The sequence below is a fragment of the Callorhinus ursinus genome, unplaced genomic scaffold (assembly GCF_003265705.2).
Source record: "Callorhinus ursinus isolate GAN/ISIS: 27379988/994484 unplaced genomic scaffold, GSC_fseal_2.0 scaffold10, whole genome shotgun sequence".
NCBI lineage: Eukaryota > Metazoa > Chordata > Mammalia > Carnivora > Otariidae > Callorhinus > Callorhinus ursinus.
In genome coordinates this window covers 65,969,084-65,992,782 of record NW_027397072.1, presented here as the reverse complement: position 1 = coordinate 65,992,782, position 23,699 = coordinate 65,969,084, and the positions used below count along the sequence as shown (strand labels likewise).

The 23,699-nt window shown below is 34.4% G+C and overlaps 1 protein-coding gene and 1 long non-coding RNA gene across 6 annotated transcripts in view; one reads left to right on the top strand and one right to left on the bottom strand.

Moving 5' to 3' along the window:
- Nucleotides 1-23,699, bottom strand: part of CCDC88A (coiled-coil domain containing 88A) — a 116,821-nt gene that overhangs the window by 4,803 nt on the left and 88,319 nt on the right. The window contains exons 20-31 of one of the 5 annotated variants that reach the window (XM_025868813.2): nucleotides 22,434-22,711; nucleotides 22,078-22,221; nucleotides 19,274-19,460; nucleotides 14,980-15,125; nucleotides 12,533-12,625; nucleotides 12,193-12,407; nucleotides 8,744-8,827; nucleotides 7,555-7,758; nucleotides 6,947-7,018; nucleotides 5,686-5,766; nucleotides 3,423-3,691; nucleotides 2,779-3,241 (exon numbers count right to left, since the gene is read on the bottom strand). In XM_025868813.2, coding sequence (XP_025724598.1) covers nucleotides 2,779-3,241; nucleotides 3,423-3,691; nucleotides 5,686-5,766; nucleotides 6,947-7,018; nucleotides 7,555-7,758; nucleotides 8,744-8,827; nucleotides 12,193-12,407; nucleotides 12,533-12,625; nucleotides 14,980-15,125; nucleotides 19,274-19,460; nucleotides 22,078-22,221; nucleotides 22,434-22,711 — 2,236 coding nt within the window. Of the gene's footprint in view, nucleotides 1-1,178; nucleotides 3,242-3,422; nucleotides 3,692-5,685; nucleotides 5,767-6,946; nucleotides 7,019-7,554; nucleotides 7,759-8,743; nucleotides 8,828-12,192; nucleotides 12,408-12,532; nucleotides 12,626-14,979; nucleotides 15,126-19,273; nucleotides 19,461-22,077; nucleotides 22,222-22,433; nucleotides 22,712-23,699 lie in introns of those variants that run through there. The other 4 variants (XM_025868810.2, XM_025868811.2, XM_025868815.2 and 1 more) reach the window with 4 other exon arrangements.
- LOC141373621 (uncharacterized) overlaps nucleotides 12,216-23,699 on the top strand; it is a 36,314-nt gene continuing 24,830 nt past the window's right edge. Inside the window, exon 1 of the long non-coding RNA XR_012379829.1 lies at nucleotides 12,216-12,311. This is a non-coding gene — a long non-coding RNA (uncharacterized lncRNA). The remainder of the gene's footprint in view (nucleotides 12,312-23,699) is intronic.

Sequence of the window (23,699 nt, the reverse complement as noted above, 5' to 3'; positions counted from 1 at the left end):
TGGTGATAGTCTCTGGAGGAAGTCTAGCCTGTATTCTCACAGACAATCCTCAAGACACATGGACATGGTATGGATCTGTCTTACATGCACAGTGTATATGTTCCTTGTGAAAACATGTTATACTATAAACTACAGCCATTTGTAATGGAAATACTGTTTTCCTGTAAGTCTAATTTTGTAAAATAACCACACAGTTTTAACATAATAGGACATGATTTCTCAATATAGTTTGCATAAATAAATTTTTTAAATTTAAAGTGTATGGCCAGATTTGTAAACTCTAAAGAATTGAAATGGTTATAAAATAATTCTTGACTCAAAGTGGAAAAGAAGTAACACTAATTATTACATTTTAATCATATGTGGCCCCCATCTAATCTCACTTATATTTACCATTAAGTTTTATTATTAGGTTATAAAAAAAGAAGAGAAGCCAAAAAACATTTTTAATGTTAGGGCTGACAGTGAAACAAGTGACAATAAAATAGATAGATGTATTCATGGACAAAATATATTAGGTGGTACTAAAAAAATATGAAAATTTTCTGATTGTGCTTATGTGATTATCTGCAGTAGAACTGTTTTTAGTAATAGCTGGCTGTGAGAAAAGAAGCACAGTCAAAGATAAAAATGGAGAGGGCCTAGCCCCCACAACGATCTTGTTTAAGTACTAGAGAAAGATAGAAATTTCGTTAAGCAAAGATTCTCTATGGATTCTATTTCCTTTGGTCCAGTTAATAAGAATAATAATTTAATGTAACAACATGTATAAAATAGTGATTTCCTCCCCATTTAGAAAGTTACATTTCAAAGCATTCCTTTCCAGATGCCAGACTAAGTTATTAGCAGTAATATTTAGGCTGAATCAAAATGGCAAAAACATTCCAGAAAAAGAGCTAAGATCTACTCCTCCAGAAGTAAGTGAATCAGGGTTATGGCTTTGTTTTGTTTTGTTTGTTTGTTTGTTTTTTTAATTCTGGGAGTCAGAGATTCAAGTTTAGCTGATTCTGCTTTAAAAGTGCTATAACCACAGCAAGATAATTTTAAAAGTTTATGACACTGCAGTTAGAGTTCGAAAATATTTTCTTTATCTTATATGGTTATTTTTTTAGCTAAAAGTTTGTATTAATTTGTAGTTCTAAAATTTGTTCCACTAAAAACACACTTGTTCATTTAAATTCTGATGTTAATTTTATTTTAGCACAGTATACTCATTTAAAAAGCTGTTTTAAGGACAAACACATAAAATTTAATAAATAGATTATAGAAGCAACAGTCTTCACTACTTTGTAAACTTACTACCTTTTTTGAACAGAGGTAAAAATGCAAATTTCCAACACATTGAGTATGATTTATTATCTTTGACTCTATATAAAAAAAGAACTGGCAAAACTAATGTATTAACTGATTCCAAGTAAAAAAGTCATTTTAAAGGAAAGATGGTCCTTGAGTTCTTACATTTATCAGATAAAGAAAAGTGAAGAAACAGAATACAAATGTTCCTAGTCACTTTATAAGTAACATGTAAATCTGGCGGGGTTTTTAAAGAATTATGTGTTACTATAAATTTATGAGTGTTAACAATGTTTTAAATCTGAACAGTTTTGTAAATATGGGCAATAGTTAATATTTGCTACAGGAAGTGTTAATGGAGTTACTGACTATTTCCTTGAAAATAAAACAGCAGGACAGAAGACATAGTTAAATGGCGAAAGAAAATGACATCTTTTTAACATAGTTTCCTTAACACTGTACATGTGCAATAGGAAGTGCACATTCTGGGTGAGGGAAGGAATGAAGAGTGAAGGACAGGAGAGGGAGGGAAGGGGAGCAAAGAGGAGGGAGAGAGGAAATGAGCATTCTTTTTTGGGAGCAACAAAGTAAATATGACTTGGAAATGCCTTCTTGGTAATTATAGCATGCAACTATTTTAATATGCTTCCAGGTATCAAAGTAACAATCTTGTATCAGGTGACAAGAAATGTGAAAGAAGAGCATGTATTGTTAAGGTTTTTAAAGTCATGCAGAAAATGTACAATGCAATTAATATTTCATGCAGGCTTTGGTATGGTTACACATTCATATTTATACACATGCCATCATGTACAAGTGAATACTATGCCACAATTTAAAAATAAAAATATAAGCCTAGCCAAATTATACTTTTCAACAGCAGCTTTTCAAATCAGATTAGAGAAGCACGGTGCATATCAAGTAACATCAGTATTATATTGTGCAGTTTTGATCAAACACAACCATATTCATACCAAACAGTCTGATTATCCTCAGAAACCAACAATGCAGCTTCTGTGTCATCAGGATGGAAGCATGCAGGAGTGATAAGATTATTGCTATCTGCAGAAGACTGTGGGTTACTGTTACTAGGGTTCTGATTATCAGAAAACTGTTCGTTATCTTTCTTTGCAGCTTTATCTAAAGAGGCAGAAGCCTGGTCAGTTACTCTTGTGATTGGTCTGGGAGGTAACCCACTTATGTTACTAACTAGTTCTGTATTCAGGGATAAAAATGGCTGAGATGGATGAGCCACAGTAAATGACTCTCCACTATCTTCAGCTGATATTCCAAATGCATCATTAGACATACTAATAATGGCAAAAGTTTGGTTTAGAAATTGTGACTTTTCTGTTCTTGACTTTCTAGCCTGGGCATAGAGAGACTTGGATTTACGTGTAGCTAAATCATTTTGCACATGAGATCCTACAGCATGGGTTGGACTGTGAAGTGTGTAAGATGACCACTGGTGTAAAAGGTACTCACTAGATGCTGCAGTGATGCTGCTATCAGCAGTAGCTGGTGGTGAATCAACTGACATAGGTAGTCTACTGTCCTTGGTCAAAAAATCATGGATGCTTGTCCTTCGAGTAGTTCCTTCGGCAGTAGAGATCACACTGCTTGCACGAGGTAAAGTGGCATAAGGATTACTATCTTTTGATTGTCGTGACAGAGAAGTTTCTTTTACTAATTTTATCTTTCCTTGAGTGCCTAGTGTAGGTTTTCCTGGAGAGCTAATGAAGTAGGCATCTTCAGTCTTTCGAGGACTGGGTCTCACAAATTGTTCAGGCTTACTTGTCCGTCTATCGTAGAAGTCTCCTGGGGTTTTTCCACTTACTGACCTGGCCAGACCACAGCTAACTGGTTTGTTTTTTCCCAGAAAGTCAGAAGAAACAGACAAACTTTTCATTACTTCATCTAAAAGATTCTCTTGACTTGAGGACTTTATCTGTTAAAAAAGATATCACAACAGATTAGTGAATGCAGCCAAGCTTTTACTTTCCTGATATATTAGATTGTATGATATAAAACTAAGCACCCCTTAACTTAAAAAGAAGCTCTATAGTCCAGTCACAGAAATTTAACTTGCAGTGTCGATCTAAATTAAGGTCCTACCAGGTAAAACTAACCTGTATTGAGGTAAGCTTGTTGCTTTCTTCCAAAAACTGTTGTAGAGTAACAACTTCACTTCCAGGGGAACCAGTTTTGATCTTGTGATGTGCTCGACTCTCTAATGAATCAGGCATTTTGTGCTGGAGCATTGGACTTGATCTGGTCTGTCTTTTCAAGTACTGGATTGGACTGCTACCACTGCTGGACCAAGTCTCATGATCATGAAGCAGGCTAAATTCTCCACTGCTGTGGCTTTGTGGCCTGCTTTGGATATTAACTGCACCTGCTTTTGGAGTAAATGGTGTGTTAAGAGTTCGGTAACAGAAATGAGACTAAAACTAAGTAATAACTTTTGTTGACTGGATTCTTATGAATAGCTAAACTAACTTTCAAGCTTTATTTAGAAATGCTTAGTAGGCTGTGTTCATCTTTCATCAGTCTAACATTGTCTATCCTAGTCTCATTTTGACAAATATTTTGAGTTCTACAAGGGCAAATACTTGCTTTCACCACTACACTCAGAGCCAAACTACAAAGCAGGCACTCAGTACATTCGATGAATGAGTGAATAAAAAAATAAGTAATACATTTTTAAAAATTCAGGTTCAAGTAACTGTAACACACCTCAATTTAGAACAAAATATGATTATATGAATTTTAAATTATTTCAGAATGTTAAAACCAGAATACAAATTCAGAAGTTAAAGATTCTAATTCTTTGCCTCTCTATGAAATCTTCATTCCTTACTTGAAGGTTTCTCTGTTCATCCTGAATGAATAAACGTAAAGAAATTTTCCTAAAATTTAAATAGCAGGCATATAAAAGAAAATCAATGGAGATATGATATACTTAGCTAGTTGTAGTAAAAACAAAATCAAATATGTTGTATATTTTATTCTTTAATGTCTGAATCATCTGATTGTTCCTGCTTTCCACTGTTGGCATATGGCTATATAACCTTATTTAATTTTTTTTTAAAGATTTTATTTATTTATTTGACAGAGAGAGATACAGCAAGAGAGGGAACACTAGCAGGGGGAGTGGGAGAGAGAAAGAAGCAAGGCTTCTCACTGAGCAGGGAGCTCCATGTGGGGCTCAATCCCAGGACCCTGCGATCATGACCTGAGCTGAAGGCAGATGCTTAACGACTGAGCCACCCAGGCACCCCATATATAGCCTTAAAAGACTCAAATGAGGTTGAGCAACTGTACAGGATGCACATTACTAGTTCTGGATAAAAGCTCCCTAATGTTTAATGCTATTCCTTATGTGGATTCTAATTGATACCAAACTGCAAAGAAATAGTATCAAGATGGAAAATACAACTTTCCATGGTTTCCTAATCATAGGGTCATGAAAGAATTTGGCTCAAGTTATATAACATTTTATTAAAAAGATTTTCTTAAATTTTCAAATCAGGAAAGAAATACTTCATATTTTTAAACTAAACTTTTCTACTGGATATAAGAACATGATTATAAAAATAAAAAAATAATCCCTTCTTGAGATCAGATTTTTCAGACCACTGCAACAGAGTCATAGCATTAATGACAAAATTACAATTGAGACAAAATGATTTTATAATACAAAAAGCAACAGAACAAATTATAATTTGACAATTCTGGACTATAGAGAATAACTATTTTCACCAACTTTTATAATCTATTAAACAATTCCAGAATCCGAGTAGGCAGTAAACCTTTAAGGGAAAAAGTACTAGTCAAGGCCTCTAGACATTTACATAAAAACCTTACCTTAGAATGCATAGTAAAAAATTAAGAAAAAATCCTGAAGTAATTCTTTATATAAGCTGTGTGCATCCATTTGTCTGTTATACACAAACATAACTGTCTTCTTAAATTTAAAAAGTTATTTCCCCTTATTTCGTCAATAAATTAAGCTAAAAGTATTTCTAAAACGCTTCTATAATGGGAGTTCAATGTACATGCCTCATGAGAGAATTAAGGACAACCCATTTTCATGACAAAGACAAAAGGTAAGAAAAATAAGGACCTACAGATATTTTTGAGTTAAAAATTACATAAAAATATTTTATCTGTGAAGATGAAAAATGGCAACCAAAGTAACTGCTCCTGTTTTTACATTTATACACATTGTATACACTGTATTACAATGTAAGAAGTATAAAATGTTCCAAGGAACTATGTTCAAACATAGATGATTTGGATTTCATACTTTACCCCAGAAACTTCATCAATCTTCGAATTATAAAATCTGGAAATGGACGGACATTATTAATAAATTTACCTACAGCATACCTTTGACTTCATGGAGTGAAGCATTATTATTACTATTGCTAGTGGATGTTCTGCCACTATCAAGGCTGGCTGGTCTTGAAGCTAAATGAAAAAATCAGGAGACAGTGTGATAAAACTTCTAGCTAATGACATTGAACTTTTACATTCTGATCACAGAATGCTTTGAGGAAGCAATCATGCATACTTTCACAGGCTGAGCATGCCCAGAGTTCAATCTTACAGATTAGAGAGCAAAAGCATCTCCAGATAGTTCAGTTAGACACTTTAGAATAAGACACTTCTGAAACACTAGTTGAGATCCAAAGAAAAGGAAATAAAGTGCATATTTAGATTTGGAAATGATTTCTAGATGGATACCAGAACTGTTTTGGCTGAGTAGAGTGACATGCCAAAAGAAAAAAGAAAAAAAAGTGCTAGTGATTAGGTCACTTAAAACAGATCAGACAAGGAACCCTGCACACTGCAGATGCCACGAACAGGAGGAACACGAGCATCTGCACAATGTCCTGCCTTCCTATCCGTACAAGGGAAAAAACTGCACAGTTAACATGATCCTACCCTGTTTCTTTTTTTTTTTTAAAGATTTTATTTATTTATTCATGAGAGACAGACAGAGAGAGAGAGAGAAAGAGAGGCACAGGGAGAAGCAGGCTCGCAAGGAACAGGGAGCCCGATGCAGGACTCGGTCCCAGGACTCTGGGATCATGACCTGAGCTGAAGGCAGACGCTTAACCATCTGACCCACCCAGGCACCCAACCCTACCCTGTTTCTTAAAATCCTGCTTATGTATGAAATTCCCGCAACATACTATCCATTTATTATTAATATTTTAGTTTGGCAAGATATGGTTTTGCAGATCTCTCCAGAAACTTAAAAATCTGAAATGCTCACCACTGCAGAAAATGTGTTTCTCAGAGTTCATCCTTTATCGAACTAAATATTTTTTAAACCAATGGTAAAATGTGTTTCTCATAACTTTACCCTTATACACCAAAATGGCAACAAAATTACCTTTGAGCATTGTGCAGGCATACTTTATAAATAACCCTGACCAAGAGAGAGACTACTTAGGATGAAGCAATAACCTTAAAAGGGGCAAAAGGAAGTATTAGGTTTGAAGAAATGGCAGAAGTAGCTATGAGATGCAGGTTAGAGAAAACATGCTTGCTGGCAATGCCACATTCACCAAACCAATGCCAGAGCCTCAGCATTCCCATTCTGTATGGAATATGTACTCTCTAAATAAAGTTCATATCTTACCATGAACTCTTGATCCCGTACTAGAATCATCACTAATACCTTGTGGACTTATGTCTTCAAAGGATGTAGTATCTACATAAAATAGCAAAATGGATATAAAAATATTTTAAACAAAAAAAAAACATTTTAAAATTTCATTTATGCAGATATGGATATTCTTTTTCAATCACATGTAACACATCTTTATTTAAAATATTTCATAGACTTAATCAGAAACTGGAACTAGGAATAAGAAACAGAATAGCTGTGATGAGAGTTGACTCGCTTAACACCAGAAGCAGTGAAACAATCTCCCCAAGGACCCTGCAAAGCAAAGCAAGAGCCGGGGTTGATCATCACTTTTTCCCTTTCTCACTCTTTACTTGGCTTACTTTTCCTTTTCTTGTTAGTTCATTAGCTGTTTATTATGGAAGGCCTAGGAAAGATTTTAATTATTTGTATGATGTTTTAAATTTTTGAAATGATTTGAAAATTCTCTTAAATCAAATCTAGACTGTTTTAGTAAATTATTTCAGGTTGTTGCTGTCAAAAAGTACACATGGAAAAGTCAAATTAAAATTCCTGTTGCCAACAGTTACACCACAGTGCAAAGAGCAGACGGCCTATACCTTTATTATTAACCAACTGCTTGGATCTGAAGCCTGTAGAAGAGTTGACAGTTGAAAAGTTGATGGCTGTAGTAGAGAAGGCCATAGCTCCCAATTCTTTTCTCCTTTTACCCGTTGAAATATCATCAGGAACCTCCAAATTCTCAGTACTACCTGTCCACTGTCCTCCTGCTAGGACCATGGACTGCACCAGGTCATTCATGGCTGGGATGCAAATGAAAGCAAATGAATCAGCATGGTTAATGTATCTGCTCTTATTTCTATCTTGTATTATAAATGATCTGGTTTTTGTTTATGGATTAATGCAAATGAACATCAAAGACTATAACCACAAGGTCATTTGAATTATGACATGCATTCAGCTGAATGAAATGAGTAGGCCAAAGGCTGATAAATTTCAGAAAATATCTTTATCCCACCTCCACCCCCTTTAAAGATAGGAAAAGGAATTTTACTCTGTACAACTGCCATGCTTTTGCGCAGTGATGTGCAATATAATTAGAAGCCTTCATAATGTGGTTTTGTGATGACAGAAATGGAATGAATAAAGGTAAGATGGAGAGTTCTTATACAGCATCATTATTGAAAATGACAAAGAGTCCTTGGTCAGAGCAGGTTACTGAAGAAATCATTCATTTTATGTATCAAATTGTATACCATTCAATAAAAACCTGAAAGAGATGATATCCAAAGTGACATTTAATCTGATTATGTAATTACCCATACCACTTAAAAAAAAGACAGAGTTTTAATATATAAAGAATGACAAACGTTTTCAAGGGTTACAGGCCATTTTATTTATTTGTTTGTTTAATTTAGTTCATTAAGAAAATAAATTCCTAATGCTAAAGGTTTTGTTATATTTTAAGTAAATTTATTTGGGAAAAAATTCTCTATGGCATAGAAAATTAGGTTTTTTTTTTTCTGCCAACTTTTAGAAGGCACTGGAAATTTATAAGTATATTACATGTATGACTAAACATATATGCATGTATATGTATCAGTGAACATATAATGCGACTTCAGTGCCAGTTTTGAAAAAAAAAATTCTTCCAGCTCCTTGAATTAGAGGAAGACTGCACTTTGCAAAATAAGAAAATTGGCACAGTCCAGAGAAAGGTTAGTGAAAAATTAGTAATGGAAGCCAGTGTAGTCATTTGAAAGAAGCTGAACTGTCATAAAGTCTTACACATAGAACGACGGTAGCAGGCCTTCATTTTGTCTTTATCCTTCGGTCTGTTCCTCAAAAAGGGCAGTCTTTTCAGTGCAACCACTTTAATGTCAGAGCATGAGGAAAAACAGAAACAGAAAAATGAAAGAAAAAAGGGAGAAGAACAGATGGGAGTTAAATGTTGAAATTAAGGACAGAAATGAATGTCTGAGTTTCAGCTATGTATGCTATACTAAAGCTATTATTCTCATGCTGCTGAGTGATAATGAAATATGAATTATGTACTTTGACACTTTAAAATACTTGGAAAGCACTGAAGACAATGATGAGGAACATATACTTTGAAAGCTTGGATTGGCTAAGTCCTACAAATACAGGAACTGATTAAAGTACTTACTGAAGGAATAATTTTCCTAGTTAAGTTGTAAAGGTATACCTTTAAAATTAGTGCTATTACTGGGCCACAGTATCCATGATGAAAATGTACAAGGCTTTTCAATCCTCTATTTTAACCTTTTAAATAAAAAGACTTCATCTTGGAAAAAAGTTACTTAGGAAAATGAAAATTTTACAGAAGTAGTCTAGTAATATATATCAACAAAAACTTGGGTGCCCAGGGAATGTTTAAAACAATCTAAAGAAACTTTAAAAACTTTCATTATTTTCTTAAACTTTAACAAAGGAAATAGGGAATAATTTTTTTGGGTTAATTTGAATTCTGGTGCATTACTTAACAGCACCATGAAAATATTTATTCTTCTGAGCAAAGTCTTTCAAAAAATGACATGAGCAATTACATTCATTTCATTTTGCAAGAGGTTGGCTAGGGAAAAGAGAAAAGCTAGCACTAAGCTCTGTTCAGGCTAAATGATAAGAGGCACCCCAAGGTAAGCAAAAACAACAGAGAAATACATATTTATAACATTTTTAGGTATTTTGAAGGGCTTTTTGGGTGAGTTTATTAAGAAAAACAAAGGTAGCACTGTGCAGAAAAATTCTGTAAATGAAAATGAGAATTATAATTATAGTAGGTGTCATTAGCATAAAAATTAAAATGCTCACTAGAGTCACTAACATTCTTGAGTCATATTTTAATAAGATTCAAATACAGAAAACTGTTACAGCTTTTTGGAACTGCAATTTAGGAGTTAGGGAGATGATGTGAATAAAGACTTCACAGCATACTGTATACAGCCTTAATGACGAGACTGCTTCTGAAGGTTTGCCGTCATCTTGTAAATAATCAAAGTTTTTCTCCATTAAGAAGAATGCAATGGACATACAGCTTTTTAACTTATTTGACTGCTATTAGGTACAGTCATGATTCATTTAGGCTTTTAATTTGACCTATTTCTTTTCTGGCTTGGTAAACACAGCTGTTTTTAATGATTAAAAAGAAATGAACTGAAAGCAATGTAAAAATGGACACTTGGCTAAAACAAAGCTGAGTGGTTGTAGCATGCACATGTTGTCTTGTTTGGATACTTCTGTTTCAACTGTTTTCCAAAGACTGCTTTACTGACAGACAGGATAAAAGGATTAAATTTGCCAGTGGTGGAATGTGATCCTTCTATGTCAACTAGTTTGTATATATACAGTATTCTTTTTCCAACATACTGAAATTCAGGGAACATTAGCATTGCTGGGTTTTTGTTTATTTAAAAAATTCTAAAACTGAACAACTACAGGAAAGGAGAATATTACTGCCTTCTGATCCTTATTCTGGATGTGCCAGCAGAGGGACTATGAAAGAATGTCAGCTTTATATTAAAAACAGACAAGTTGACCTCAACAAAGACTGTTGTGCCTTTCTTGTGTTACATTATCATATCTGAATTGAAATCTTTCTTTAGGGGGCCCGGCTGGCCCAGTCGGTAGAGCATGCGACTCTTGATCTCAGAGTTGTGAGTTCAAGCCCCACGATGGTGTAGAGCTTACTTAAAAAAAAAGAAAAAAGAAAGAAATCAATCCCTTATGAAATATCTTCCTTTAATTGGAAAAAAATTAAGTAGACCTATTACCATTTCTCATTTAATAAGATGTCAGATATTTTAAATCTAAAGGTAACATAAAATTGAATTATCTGACATCTTTTTAAGATAAACCTGATGATTTCTCTACAAGAATACTCAGAAATTTCATGTAGATTTGACTGATAAGACTAGATAGCAAAAGACCCAGGTAATGGTAATCTTGTGTGGGGATACAGAATTTAAACACTTTCTTGAGACTAATACACACAACACACATACATAAGTATGTATGTATGCATGAATACTTATGGATTCTAGTTTTTAGTGTGCTATAGTTGTATTCTGAAATATACCCTATAATGAATGCCTCATCTACACCCTAAAATACTGTCTTTTCAGAGATAATTCCCCTGAGGCTAAAACACTATATAGTTTTTTGAGTGTTTTGAGAGTTGCCAGAAGGAGAGTCTATCCCTGGGCGAAGTAGTAGCTGTTTTTGCCTATTTACTTCAAAAGAATAGCAGTGAAATGATATAGATCTATTTCATAAACACACACACACACACACACACACACACACACAAATACGTATTTTTTAATTTAGTGACTCTGGTGATAGTATGAATGGATTCAAAGTATCTTGTTTACATATTCTATAAGAACACTGTTAGTAGTCAACTTGTCGGACATCTTAAAAGGGCCTAGCACTGGATTCTTTTTCTCTTAAAATATACTTCTTTAGGTTTTTACTTTGCTCTTGTTTAGTTAAGCACACTAGTAATGAAATAAAAATACTATGAATTGTACAGGGCATGTTATGATGTGATACTGCTATATTTGTAATTTAAAAAATTAAATCACAATTTTATACACAAGCTTATACACATCAATTTTAATTGATCCTTTACCAAGCAATCCCTCAACAATTTTTACAATCTTCGGTTACTTCTAAATCATTGACTAACATTCTCTTCGAATTCACATCTATTTTTCTTTGCTTCTCACCAATGTAACTTTGCTCCAATTTGACACCAAAGTATATGAATAAAACCCCATTATAAAAATGCCTTATTATTCTATTTAGTTACAAAAAATTATCAAGATGAGCTCATAAACATTTCTCACTTACTCTTCATAATCACCCTGTGCAGTATGACACAAAGGTGAGAGGTGTACCTGTATTAATACAACTAGCAAGTGGCAGGGATACTCTGGCTCTTATCTCAATGTTCTTTGGACAGTGTTTTACCCCCCTGGCTAAATGATGGTATCTCTGTGTTTGGTATATTTCTAAACACATAATACAGAAAATCATGTGGTTATGTAGTACTGCAGTACACAATGAATTTTATAATCATATAGAGTTAAAAAGAAATGCATTCATCAGACTATTACCCCAAAGGACTGCTGAAGTTACAAGTTAAAAGAAATCTTTTGAAAAGATTCTAAATCAATACTAGAGATCACAAATGTTTAAAGAGTTTAAGCACTCACTGCTGCTTTTCTTGGTCCCCAAAGTTTGGCCATCTTCTAAAGAGTTTGAACCTACTGAAGAACTATCTTGACTATCTTGATGGGGGAGCTGAAGAAATCCTTCACTGGAGTCTGAGCGGGTAGGTGTTAATGTTAGAGATTTCTGACGTTCCCGATTAATATCTTTCTTAGACTTTATCAATTTTCTCATTTTTAGAGTAATCCAGTTGCCTCTCCTAATAGAATAATTTAAAAAACTCTTATCAGTCTAAAATTCAACATATAAATCCTTCACAAAATTAAAAGTCTTAACTTTTTTTTTTTTACAAAATAAAAATGAATAAAATTTGGTTAACAGTACCTTCTAGGAGGAGATGGGTCATAAAATTTGTACTGATCCATTATCTTCTCTTCTAATTTCTCCTTTTGTCGTCTTAATTCATTTAATTTATCACTATAAAAATAAAAATTGCACTTTAGGACATGTATCATATTTTGTACAGTTATGAGTATTAAATTATTTTGTGACTACAATCTAACTTCTGTCCAAAACATAAACAAATATACCTATTAGAGTTGACAACTAAGTATTAGGTATTAACAATGGGATATTTTTCCAAGTTTCTCCTTTTCTTCATATTTACAAACTTAATAAAAGGATACAGAATTTAAAATTCAATTAATACAATTTATTTAAAGAAAATTTTCCATATTATATTCTCATCCTGACAAAGGAATTCTCTCAACATCTTTTAATAGCTGTTAAGGGACATTAAATTAACAGTGACTACTCTATTCTTGGATCTTTTAGTATCTCACATTGTTTTTGGAATGAAAGGTGATTTAATATAATTTATGTAAGTAAAAAACTAAAATTTTCAATAGTCTGCTTACAATTGTAGATATAATAAATAATCTTGCAACCACATCTTCATGCAAACAGACTTTTTTCCTTTATGGCAGAATTATTTAGGCTTAATTTACCTTTAGAGAACTATTTCCTGCCTCCAGCAATACATGAATACACTAGTTTCACCACATCTTAGTCTCATTTATGTCCTTGATGGTATATATTACATAGGGAAACATCAAAGATCATAGACTAAATGATCTAAAAAAAATGTGATCCCAAACTGTGATGTTGTTTACTCAACAAATATTTAGTGATCATTTTAAATGAGGAAGACACAAAGAGTATATAAAGACAAGAGCAGCCCAACTCTGCTTATAATACAGTAGGAGAGAGAACAAATATACATAAATGACGATTACAATCCAAGGCAGGAGTGGTGCCAAAACAAAAGCACTGTATTAAGTACAAGAGAAACTTATAAAGAGGAAAGTATTTCTATCTTGGATGACCGAAGAAAGCCTCATGGAGAGAATGGCCATATTAGATGACTGAAAAGATAAGAATGCTAAATTAAGCAGTTTATAGTCGATGGGAAGCAGGGAGGGATTTTCAGGTTTAGATTTTGCTGAATAGGAAATCAGAAGCTTGAAGGTTTCATTAGAAAGTGACATTATGAAATCTTTGCTGTAGGTACCTTAACTCCATAATGAAATAGTATCTATCAGAAAGGATGGTAGTAAAGAAAGCATCTAGGAGGCTAATGAGATAGTCTAACTGAGTGGTTAGGCTGAATTAGGGAAGTGGGAACCAGAACAAATGGATTTGAGAGATTTTTTTGAAGAAGATGCTTTGTGAACACAGGTTCCCAAGAGTTACACCACAGCACAATGGCAGATGGTCTATACCTCCCAAATGTTTTTTTTTTACCTTTTGAAATATCATCAGGAATCTCTAAATTCTCAGTACTACCTGTTCACTGTCACTCCTGCTAGGACCATGTGACAGAGGCACTCAACTAGAACTGACATGTAAGATGGATTTTTTAATTTAAATTCAAAAAGTCAAAATGGATATTAATATTTCTAAGTCAACTATACAAATACAATTACTGAAACTTTGGAAATGGATTATTTACCAAGGGCCAGAATATTAAGATAATCTAAAGATATCCAAAGATAAAGCTTTGGATAATGCCTTTGCTTGAAGGACAGAAAACTTAAATGTCAAGAGCTTTACATATACTTACTGCTTCTTAAGCAGAAACACCTTTTAAGGCACAGAATAAAGGAATACATGCTCCTGAAAGGGTTGAAAGCGTAGTCCAAAGTGGCCAGCCACAAATGTGAAATTTTTGCAATCTGATAATTTTACTCCCCTGCTCAAAGTTTTCAGCAACTCCTTGGTATGGCATAGAAAAACCTTCGTGGATCCTAAGTTTTTAGCCACTTCTCTCTTGCTCCTTCTTCCTCAATTTTGCTCCAGCAAGAACTATTAATTTTTAGGTCCTATACCCTACCATAACACACCTTCATCACACCTTCATGTTATTGCATTTGTGCTCCCTTGGTCTGATATGTATCCTCAGGCAAACTCCCATGAGTCTTTTAAGTCTCAGCTTGAGCAACCATCTGTGGAAAGCCCACCCTGCCCCTGCCAGACTAAGATACTCCTTCCGCTGTATTTGCTGTATTTCTATGGCCTCCTACACATACTTCCATTGTAGCAATTATTTGTATTTCTTGCTTTATGTTACTAGTTCCTTAAGAGCAGAAGCTATGTGTTTTCATGTTAGTATTTCTGCTTACTAGCATAGTGCCTAGAACATAAGCATTCAAAAAAATGTATGGAGAAATAATAATGTTGAAAATTAAAAAAAAATTAGCAGTGAGTTTTCTCTGTCACCAGTTGGCAATGATAAAATCATGAGTATTATTTCAACATTATTTGGTACCTACATGTACTGTCTTTGTTCAACATGAAAGAGATCCTTGCTTTCCATATTCTGCTCCAATAGTGTTCTGTTCTGTAGCATTAATGTCTGAATTTGATCTAGTAGATGTCGATTTTCCTCTTCTAAATTTCCTTTAAGTTGGCTTAGCAACTGTTTAAACACAAACATTTTTTAAAAAATCAACATTTACATTTAACATAAATCAACCAAAACATCTGAAAAATATAAAGTCTTGGGGTGCCTGGGTAGCTCAGTTGGTTGAGTGTCCGACTCTTAGTTTTGGCTCAGGTCATGATTTCAGGGTCAGGAAATCGAGCCGGTGTCAGGCTCCACGCTTTGCAGGGAGTCTGCTTGAGATTCTCTCTCTCCCTCTCCCTCTGATCCTCCTCCTGCTCCCACACACTCTCTAAAATCAATCAATCAATCTTAAAAAAGAAAAAGACTTAGGTCTTCTGCTACTTGAGCCATTAGGTGGTTGCACTTTGATCAGAACATGAGTGATTACTTTAGTTATAATGAAAGCTAAAATACTGAGTTATGTGCTGTACACATTTTTAAAAATTCTTACAAACACCGGGTTTAACATATAATAAATTATCTAGTTCCAAAAACACTTGCTTTCTTATTTAACTTATAGCCCGAAAGCTACCTGGCCTTCTACTTAAGGAACTATGAAACACTGGACAAGTAAATTAACTGGGCTTCAGTGAGCTCATCTATAAAATGAGAATAATAACTCACACCCCTGACTATTGTAAGGATTAAATAATATATGTAAAGTATTTTGTGTCATGCCTTTAACACATAGTAGGTACCTCATTTTTTCCTCAACCACTGTTTTTTAGGAACCTTAAAGGTTTGTTTATGACTTGGTCAAAGGGACTCAGTCTTGTCAATGGTTGGTATTACTAGTTGATACTACTGGTAGTTGGGTTGCCAGCAGCATTGGGCTGCTTCTTTGTAGTTAGAGGAAACTAGAAATATGCCTTAGTTAGGCCGGAGATTCCAGTAGAAGTCAGAAATCCCAAAGTAGTGATTTTCAAAATTCAGCATCACTTGTAGAGACTAGTAAAAAATGTAGATTTCCAGGGGCACCTGGGTGGCTCAGTCGGTTGAGCTTCCAACTTTTGGTTTCGCCTCAGGTCATGATCTCAGGGTTGTGAGATCGAGTCCCACCTGGGGCTCCATGCTCAGCTTGGAGTCTCCTTGAGATTCTTTCCTCCTTCCCCTCCCTCCCCCGCCCCGCTCCTCCCCCTGCTTGCACCTGTGTGCATACACGCTCTCTCTCTCAAATAAAAAAATAAATCTATCTCTTAAAAAAATGTGGATTTCTGGGTCCTAGCATTCAAATTCAACCAGTGTGGAGAACAGCCCAGAGAGCTATACTTTAAAAAAAAAAAAGGGCCAAAAAAACCTTTTCCAAAAAAAAAAAAAAAAAAAAGAAACACGTTTTGTAAACTCCTAAGATACAGAAAAGCAGACAGTATAATACTATGAATATCCATAAATAGCCATTTAGATTGAACCACCATCACTACTGTGCTGTATTTGTTTTATCTATATATTGTTAAATTGAAACACAACATATGGTAGATTCATTGCAAAACTAAATGCAGTTTTTCTCCTCCCTGTATCTATACCCTCTTGTGCTGTGACTTCTTGCTCTTACCATCAAGAAGTAGAATTTATTTTCCCTCTTTTTGATTTTGGAATGCCCTTGGCCACAAGAAAAAGTGGAAGTGATGGAAGTTCCAAGCCTAGTCCTCAAGAAGCCTTATGTGCTTCCACTTGTAATCCTGCTGGAGGATGAGAGACCACATGGCACAGAGTTATCTGGGGCCACCCTAGGCCAGCCAGCCTTCGGAATATGTGCCAGTTGACTGCAGATGTAGGACAAGTCCTACGAGGATCAAATGAGCTTGGTCACATTAATACATGCCATCAGCACATCTGTGCTTAGGTAATCCATAGATTCATAAGCAAAAATAAATGTTTACTGTCTATTACCAAAGGTTCCATGTTGTTATACAGCATTAATTACTGTGTCAAAAGACAATTAATAAAACATATATATAGAAAAGAGAACAAATTTTATGTAGCTACAGCTCAATGAATTAGTGCAAAGTGAACACGTATGAAGCCAGCACTCTGATCAAGAAACAGCTCATTAACTACATTCCAGAAACACCTTGTACTCTCTTCTAAGCACCATCCCTTCCCACAAAGATTAACTGCTATCCTGGCCTCTTACACTCTGGACTCATTTTCCCACTCCCTCTAAATCATGTTATTATATGACTTAGCTCCTAGCCAAGGGTTAACATTTGACTTGAGTTGAGACTACCAGCCTGAGATAAGTAGGTAGCTAGGGCCTTTCTGGTGTCTCCAGAACAGCTTTCCAGGCCACCAGTGTCAGGCAGGACCTTATCAAGACTCACTATAGCTAGATGTCTCATTCCTGGATCTCCCAGTTAAATTTTTAACTAATTTGCCCCAACCAATATTCCAACCTCAGAGGATCTGAGTGGACCTGTGACAACTGTCCTGGGTATGGGGACTTTTTCGTACTCTGCTCAAATCAAGTCAGCCTGCTCTGGTAGCAAAGTTGCTGATTTTCACAGGATGCCCCTCACCTGAACTACCAGGTATTGGAACTGGAGAATGGAAGAAATCACAAGATAAAATGCCTCAGACAACCATAGTTCCTACACAACGTCGAGTAGCTTTTCTTTAATGAATGCTTCTCAATTTGTTGTACACCTTTCCTTCAGTTCCAGAGTACTACAATGGTTGTTTTTAATAATTTTGCCCAATTTTATTGTTTCTTGGGGAGATGATTTGTCCTCTTCTTCCTTCTGTAAGCCCATGACTCCAATTATATTTTATTTAGACTTTTATAAATCATAGGCATAATGAATGTTCTACACTTTCGGAGCCTTGATGGGTAATTAAATGTATATGATTTTAAACTACTTTTTCTTTCTATTGGTTTATCATTTCAGACAAAATGCTTTCAAGTATTACTTTTCTGATAATCTATTCCTATTTCCCTTTAAAGGTTAGCTTAAGTGCTTGTTTCTTAAAAGTGCCATGAAATTCAGGTGTTAAACTATATTCAAACTTCAATGATTTTGGGGCCAACCAATGAAATTTAAGGATTTTCTAAGGCTTTCGGCACCCTTTTATACTTTAAAACTCATTGTTTTATCAAACCATCACAAAGAGCGGCATGGAATTATGTTAACCCAACTGTATACATAAGGCCAACATCATTTCTGTTCAAAACACTGAAATGGCTCCCCTGTTTTACTCAGAATAAAGTTATCTTTGCTCAAGGATGCCTATTAAAATTTCAATCTATATTCCTTTGTCCATCCTGGAAGTCCTCCTTAACCCCCCCTCTGCCCTACTTCACTTTTACTTGCACATAACTTATCTACCTTGTAACATACCATATGTTGCAGACCAATTTTCAAGAGTACTATTTCCAGTCCACATGCTCTTTTAAAAATCTTGCCATTCTCCACCAAAAGACTGAATCTATTTTCTGTTTCCCTTGAGCCTGAATGTGACTTTGACTGACTCAAATTAATAGAATGCAGGGGAAATGATGTTGCATGACTTCTGAGGTTTGATCCTTAAAGCAGAGATGGCTTCTGTGTGGTTATCACCATGTTGTGAGAAAGCCCAAACCAGCCCTGGGGGAGAAAGACATCATGTGGAGAGAAAACTGATGCCTCCAGCTGGTAGCCAGCATCAACCACCAAACATGCATGTAGCCTTTCAGTCTTCAGGCTGGGGGCCCAGTTGCTAGTGGAACAGAAACAACTCTGCCCCACTGTCCCTGTCCAATTCTGATCTACAGATCTGGGAGCCTAATAAATGGTTGTTTTACAGCAAGTGTTGGGGTAAAGTGCAATACAGCCATGTTACAAAACGCTGAAATACTATATATTTCACTTACTCGTTGTGTTTATTCTACTTCCTTCCACCAGAATATAAGCTCCACAAAGGGAGAGATTTTACCTTTTTGGTTTACTAGTACAAGCCAGGTGGTAAGTAAACATTTTTTTCATTAAACAAGGGCACAGTTTTACATCTTCAAAGTATGTGGACACTTAAACAATGTTGAAATTCATAATAAAATAAGTTTTTATGAATTATTTGGAATTTCAATTACCCCTGACCAATTCTTTTTAAGAAATACCCAAATACATACCGCTATTCTCGTTTTAAGGTGATTGTTTATTTTTTAGGCATGTCTTGATTCCTAAAAGAAGAAACTTGTCAAAGCTCACCTCACACTGGTTATTTAGCTTGGTGGATGTGATGTCCAACTGTTGGTATTGTTCCTTTAGCTTTGAAAACTCAGCTTCTAATCTTGTTTGTTCCAGTTTGGAATTATTTAGAAGACTTTTCAAGTTTTTATGGTCAGTTTGTAAAACTTCAGTTTCTTTTACAAGCTGATTATATGTATGATTCAACCTGTAATTAGAAATCATGATAGAAACAGAATTAGATTCCCTTAATAGCTTTCATTGTAATTTATACAATGTGAAAATGCTGTGGATCTCAGACATACTTAGAGAATATAAAAGACTCTTTAGCCAGTGACTAAACTCATCAAAAATTAATTTCTATTCTGTAAAACTAGATTAAAAAAATTCAGACTACTCTCCCCTTGAATCTTCTAGCATGTTGTACATTGTATGTGGCTCATAAAGCTATTTTTCCTTCAATGTACCCCCCAACCTTTTACAATGCAAGTTTGGGAGCTGAACCAAAACAGGATGAAGTGTTAAATTACTATACTGTACTACTGAAACTAATGTAACACTAAATGTTAACTAACTGGAATTAAAATAAAAACTTAAAAAAGTAAAAATAAAAAAATGGTAGAAGAGCTATATAATAAAATCTGTTTTTAAATTTGAAAAACAAAAAACAAAAACAGGATACAGCTTGGATTTGGCCTGCTGTGCTGGCTCTAGTTTAATGACCTTATCTAATGGAATTAAGAACAGGATGGTACTTGTTCAGAACATCTAATAATCTACTTCAACTCAATATCCAAAAAATGCAGTCAGCTTACAAGAATTTATAAAACAAATAACAAAATTTTTTTTTAAAGATTATTTATTTATTTGTCAGAGAGAGAGAGAGAGCACAAGCAGGGGGAGCAGGAGAGGGAGAGGGAGAAGCAGGCTCCTCACTGAGCAAGGAGCCCGATGTGGGACTCGATCCCAGGACCCTGGGATCATGACCTGTGCCGAAGGCAGACACTTAACGACTGAGCTAGCCAGGTGTCCCAACAAAATAATATGTTTAAAAAATCAAGGCTTGGTAAAAAATAAAATGGCAAGACCAGAAACATACAGAAAATGTTCCATAAATATGTTGAATCCATGAATGAATGTATGCCATGAGTTATAACAGCTGGTTAGACCTCACTGAGACACACAGACAGTTACACAGTATATATCAATACCTATGGAGATCAAAGATTTACCTACTGATGCTTCATGGGGGCAAGATATGAAGACATACCATATACAACGTCCTCAACATCATCTCTAAGGCCAATACTAAAATGAGCTCTTTAAGACAGTTTTTTATACTGTCCCTTAAAGCTGAGAACATTAACACCAAAATGTAATTCAGTGAACACAATTCTAAAGAGGCCAAGACAAACTAGTCCGTTTAAGAAACTTTCTTGGTTTGGCATTATCAAAGATTAAGACTTAGGTTATTTAGAGGAATGGGTAAACAAACTATTGTTCTTGAGACAAGTCTTCATAAATACCTCTTTTTTTTTGTGAAAGAGTTCTTTCAGATTTTACTTAAAGCCTTTTCATGCCTTAACAATATAGACATGAGTGCATAAAAGCTGGGATAGAATAGCTTTGAGAGACAGAAAATACTCAGAACTACCCCTTCCCTTCCAAGCCTGCAGAATCTCTTGGTTCAAGATCATCATGCTCAATTTCATCTTATCATGTAGGCTGAGTTCTTTCTCAGAAGGCTCCTCAGTAATGAATACAATTAGAGTCCTAGAAGGCCTACCCAAGCTCACAAACTGTCCCATTTGTTGTGAATCCCAACAATGAAAAACGGTTAGGTTCAAGATGGGACTTCAACAGTAAATGCCTTCCCCAATGTTATGTGTGTAATAAAAATGCCCCTATGCTTGTATTCTATAACTTGTCACAACCTGGTCTTCTACTGCACATACCGTAAAGATACATCCTTCTTGATTCTAGCTTGGTGTAGAGCTTATTGAAAGTTCAAATCCCCAATACACTATTTCTAGCTATAACAATTACTAAGTTATAAACTACTGAGCATGGAAATGAAAATAGCTCTAGAAGCATGGGGATTTTTTTGTTGTTGTTGTTAAGGGAAAGAAATACAATTCTAAAAATGGATTATATTAAGTTCATAAAAGGACACACAGTCAATTAATGGCCCCCAATTGAATTCTGTGTGCTGCCTTTCAGCTCTTCAGCTATGGTTAAGTGTAAGTGTAATGCAAATGTTCAGGATGCTTAAACTTTTCAAAGGTTTCTAAAAACCTTTTGATATGTACCCTTATGAAGAGACTGATTACGGGTTGGCAAGTTTTGATCTTCCTAGGGTAACAAATTAAAAAATAATTGCCTCATGGCAATATGAGACCATTAATAACTAAGACAGTTAAAAATAAGAGTACAAATTAGTCAGCTAGGAAATTGGAAGCTGCTCACTTGTAAAAACTTTGAAAGATAAGAACTGAGATACCAGACTAGCAAAGACAGACATAAAGAATCAGACTTCATTACATTCTGTCACAATAAAGCATATAAATGCTATCAAGGTACAGAAATTTCACTATAAAATGGCTTAAAAACTTAGTTGAATAAATCGAGAGAGAGACAATAAGTGGAAACAAGGGATCTAGGTTTTCAAGCCATTTTATAACTAGCTGCATGATTTTGTTGGAAAATTTACTTATTGCTCTGGGTCTTTTTTAAAAAGTCTAAGTTACAGATGGTATTGCAAAGGGGCAGTATACACTTTGGATGTAATGAATAATACAAAACTAAAATATATAAATATTTATTACCTATCATTTTCACCACAAAGTTTCTTGTATTCTGCAGCCATAGTCTCATGGTTTTTGTTTTCAAGCAGCATTTTTTCCTGTTCTACTTTCAGTGTTTTTTCCAAATCTTCCAATTGTCCTTTCCGTTTTAGTAACTGATTGTAACTGGAAAAAATATTAGGTATTTGTTTTATAATATGTCCTTAGAAAAAAGAAATACTTTAGAAATGAAGAAAACAAGATTAATTTATTAGTATCACATAAACATGATATATAAATTTCCTATATAAATTATCTTAGATCTGTTTAACATAAAATTTATTATATTATCTAAAGAAAACTGGTTTAAATTAACACAAGAGAAGATAGTAAATTACCGATCTTCAAGGTCTTTATGTTCCACCTCAAGATTTTTGTGGGCAGACTTTAGAGTTCCATGTTTAGCAATGAGAGACTCATACTCTGAAGCCTGACGTTCATGAAGAAGTTCCAGCTTTTCATGATCTTTGATCAGAGAATCATAAAGAGATTTCAGGTCTTCTCGCTCTTTGATTACAGCTTCATTTTCATTTTCTAAGGAAGACTGCTGGATTAGGAGTTGTGCATTCTGGTTCATAAGTGACGTACTCTGGGAATTAAGGGTAGAATTTTCAACCTGTAAGAAAGTATATTGTTATGAGACATAAGAAAAATAGTTATCTTGTTCTTCTAGGAGATGCAGATATGTGGTATGTGTTTATTACAGATAAAATAACTGTCCCATGTTAAAAATTATTCAAAAATAAAATTCTAATGGCAACATAAAAAATATAAAAGATAACATTAACTTTAGGAAGCTCTACATAAATCACAGAAGATATAGTCATATTATACTGAGATAATTTGGTTTTTAGTGTCCTGAAAGAACAAGGCTACAATTTAATATTATTCATTTGTATTACTTAATTTAATATCAATATTAAATTTATATTAATTTAACATTATTTATGTTATTTAATTTAATATTATTATGAGATACATATCATATATATGTTTTGGGTTGAATTATTTTAAATGAAGGTGATTAGAAACAATCTGTGTTCCACTCATGAAAAAGTACAGAATTTAAAATGCTAATTTATCACTTTCTAAAACTTGAGGTGACAGAACTGAAAAATTACTTGTGAAAATTCAAATGGAAATTTTCTCAAGGTCTACATTATATTACTATATGTTTTACCATTTGGAAAAGAGTTATAGAAAGAACTTTCATACTCAGAGATGGAATTTTTTTCTTTGGTTCTTTAAGAGGTCTCAAAGAGTTGTACTTTCCCCAACCTGATCATTCTATGTGAAAAGACACTGCAGCATTAAGTGCAAGATGGATCCTCTGAACTAAGGAAAAGTCTGAAGACAAAATTTTCAGGCTGTGTTGTTTTTTAAGAACTGATATGAAAGCTGTAAAAATGAAACAAGCAATAGTATCTTGCAATCATACTCTAAAGCAAGGGTTTCTGCTCGATTAATCACAATCAACTTGCTGAAAGAGGTGAAAGGCCATAAAGTAAATATAAATAAAGATAAAATTATATTTTAAATAAATAAGTATTTCATTTTGTTTACTTATTTTTTTCTTACGCCAGGCCTTACTGGCCGGTGCTGCT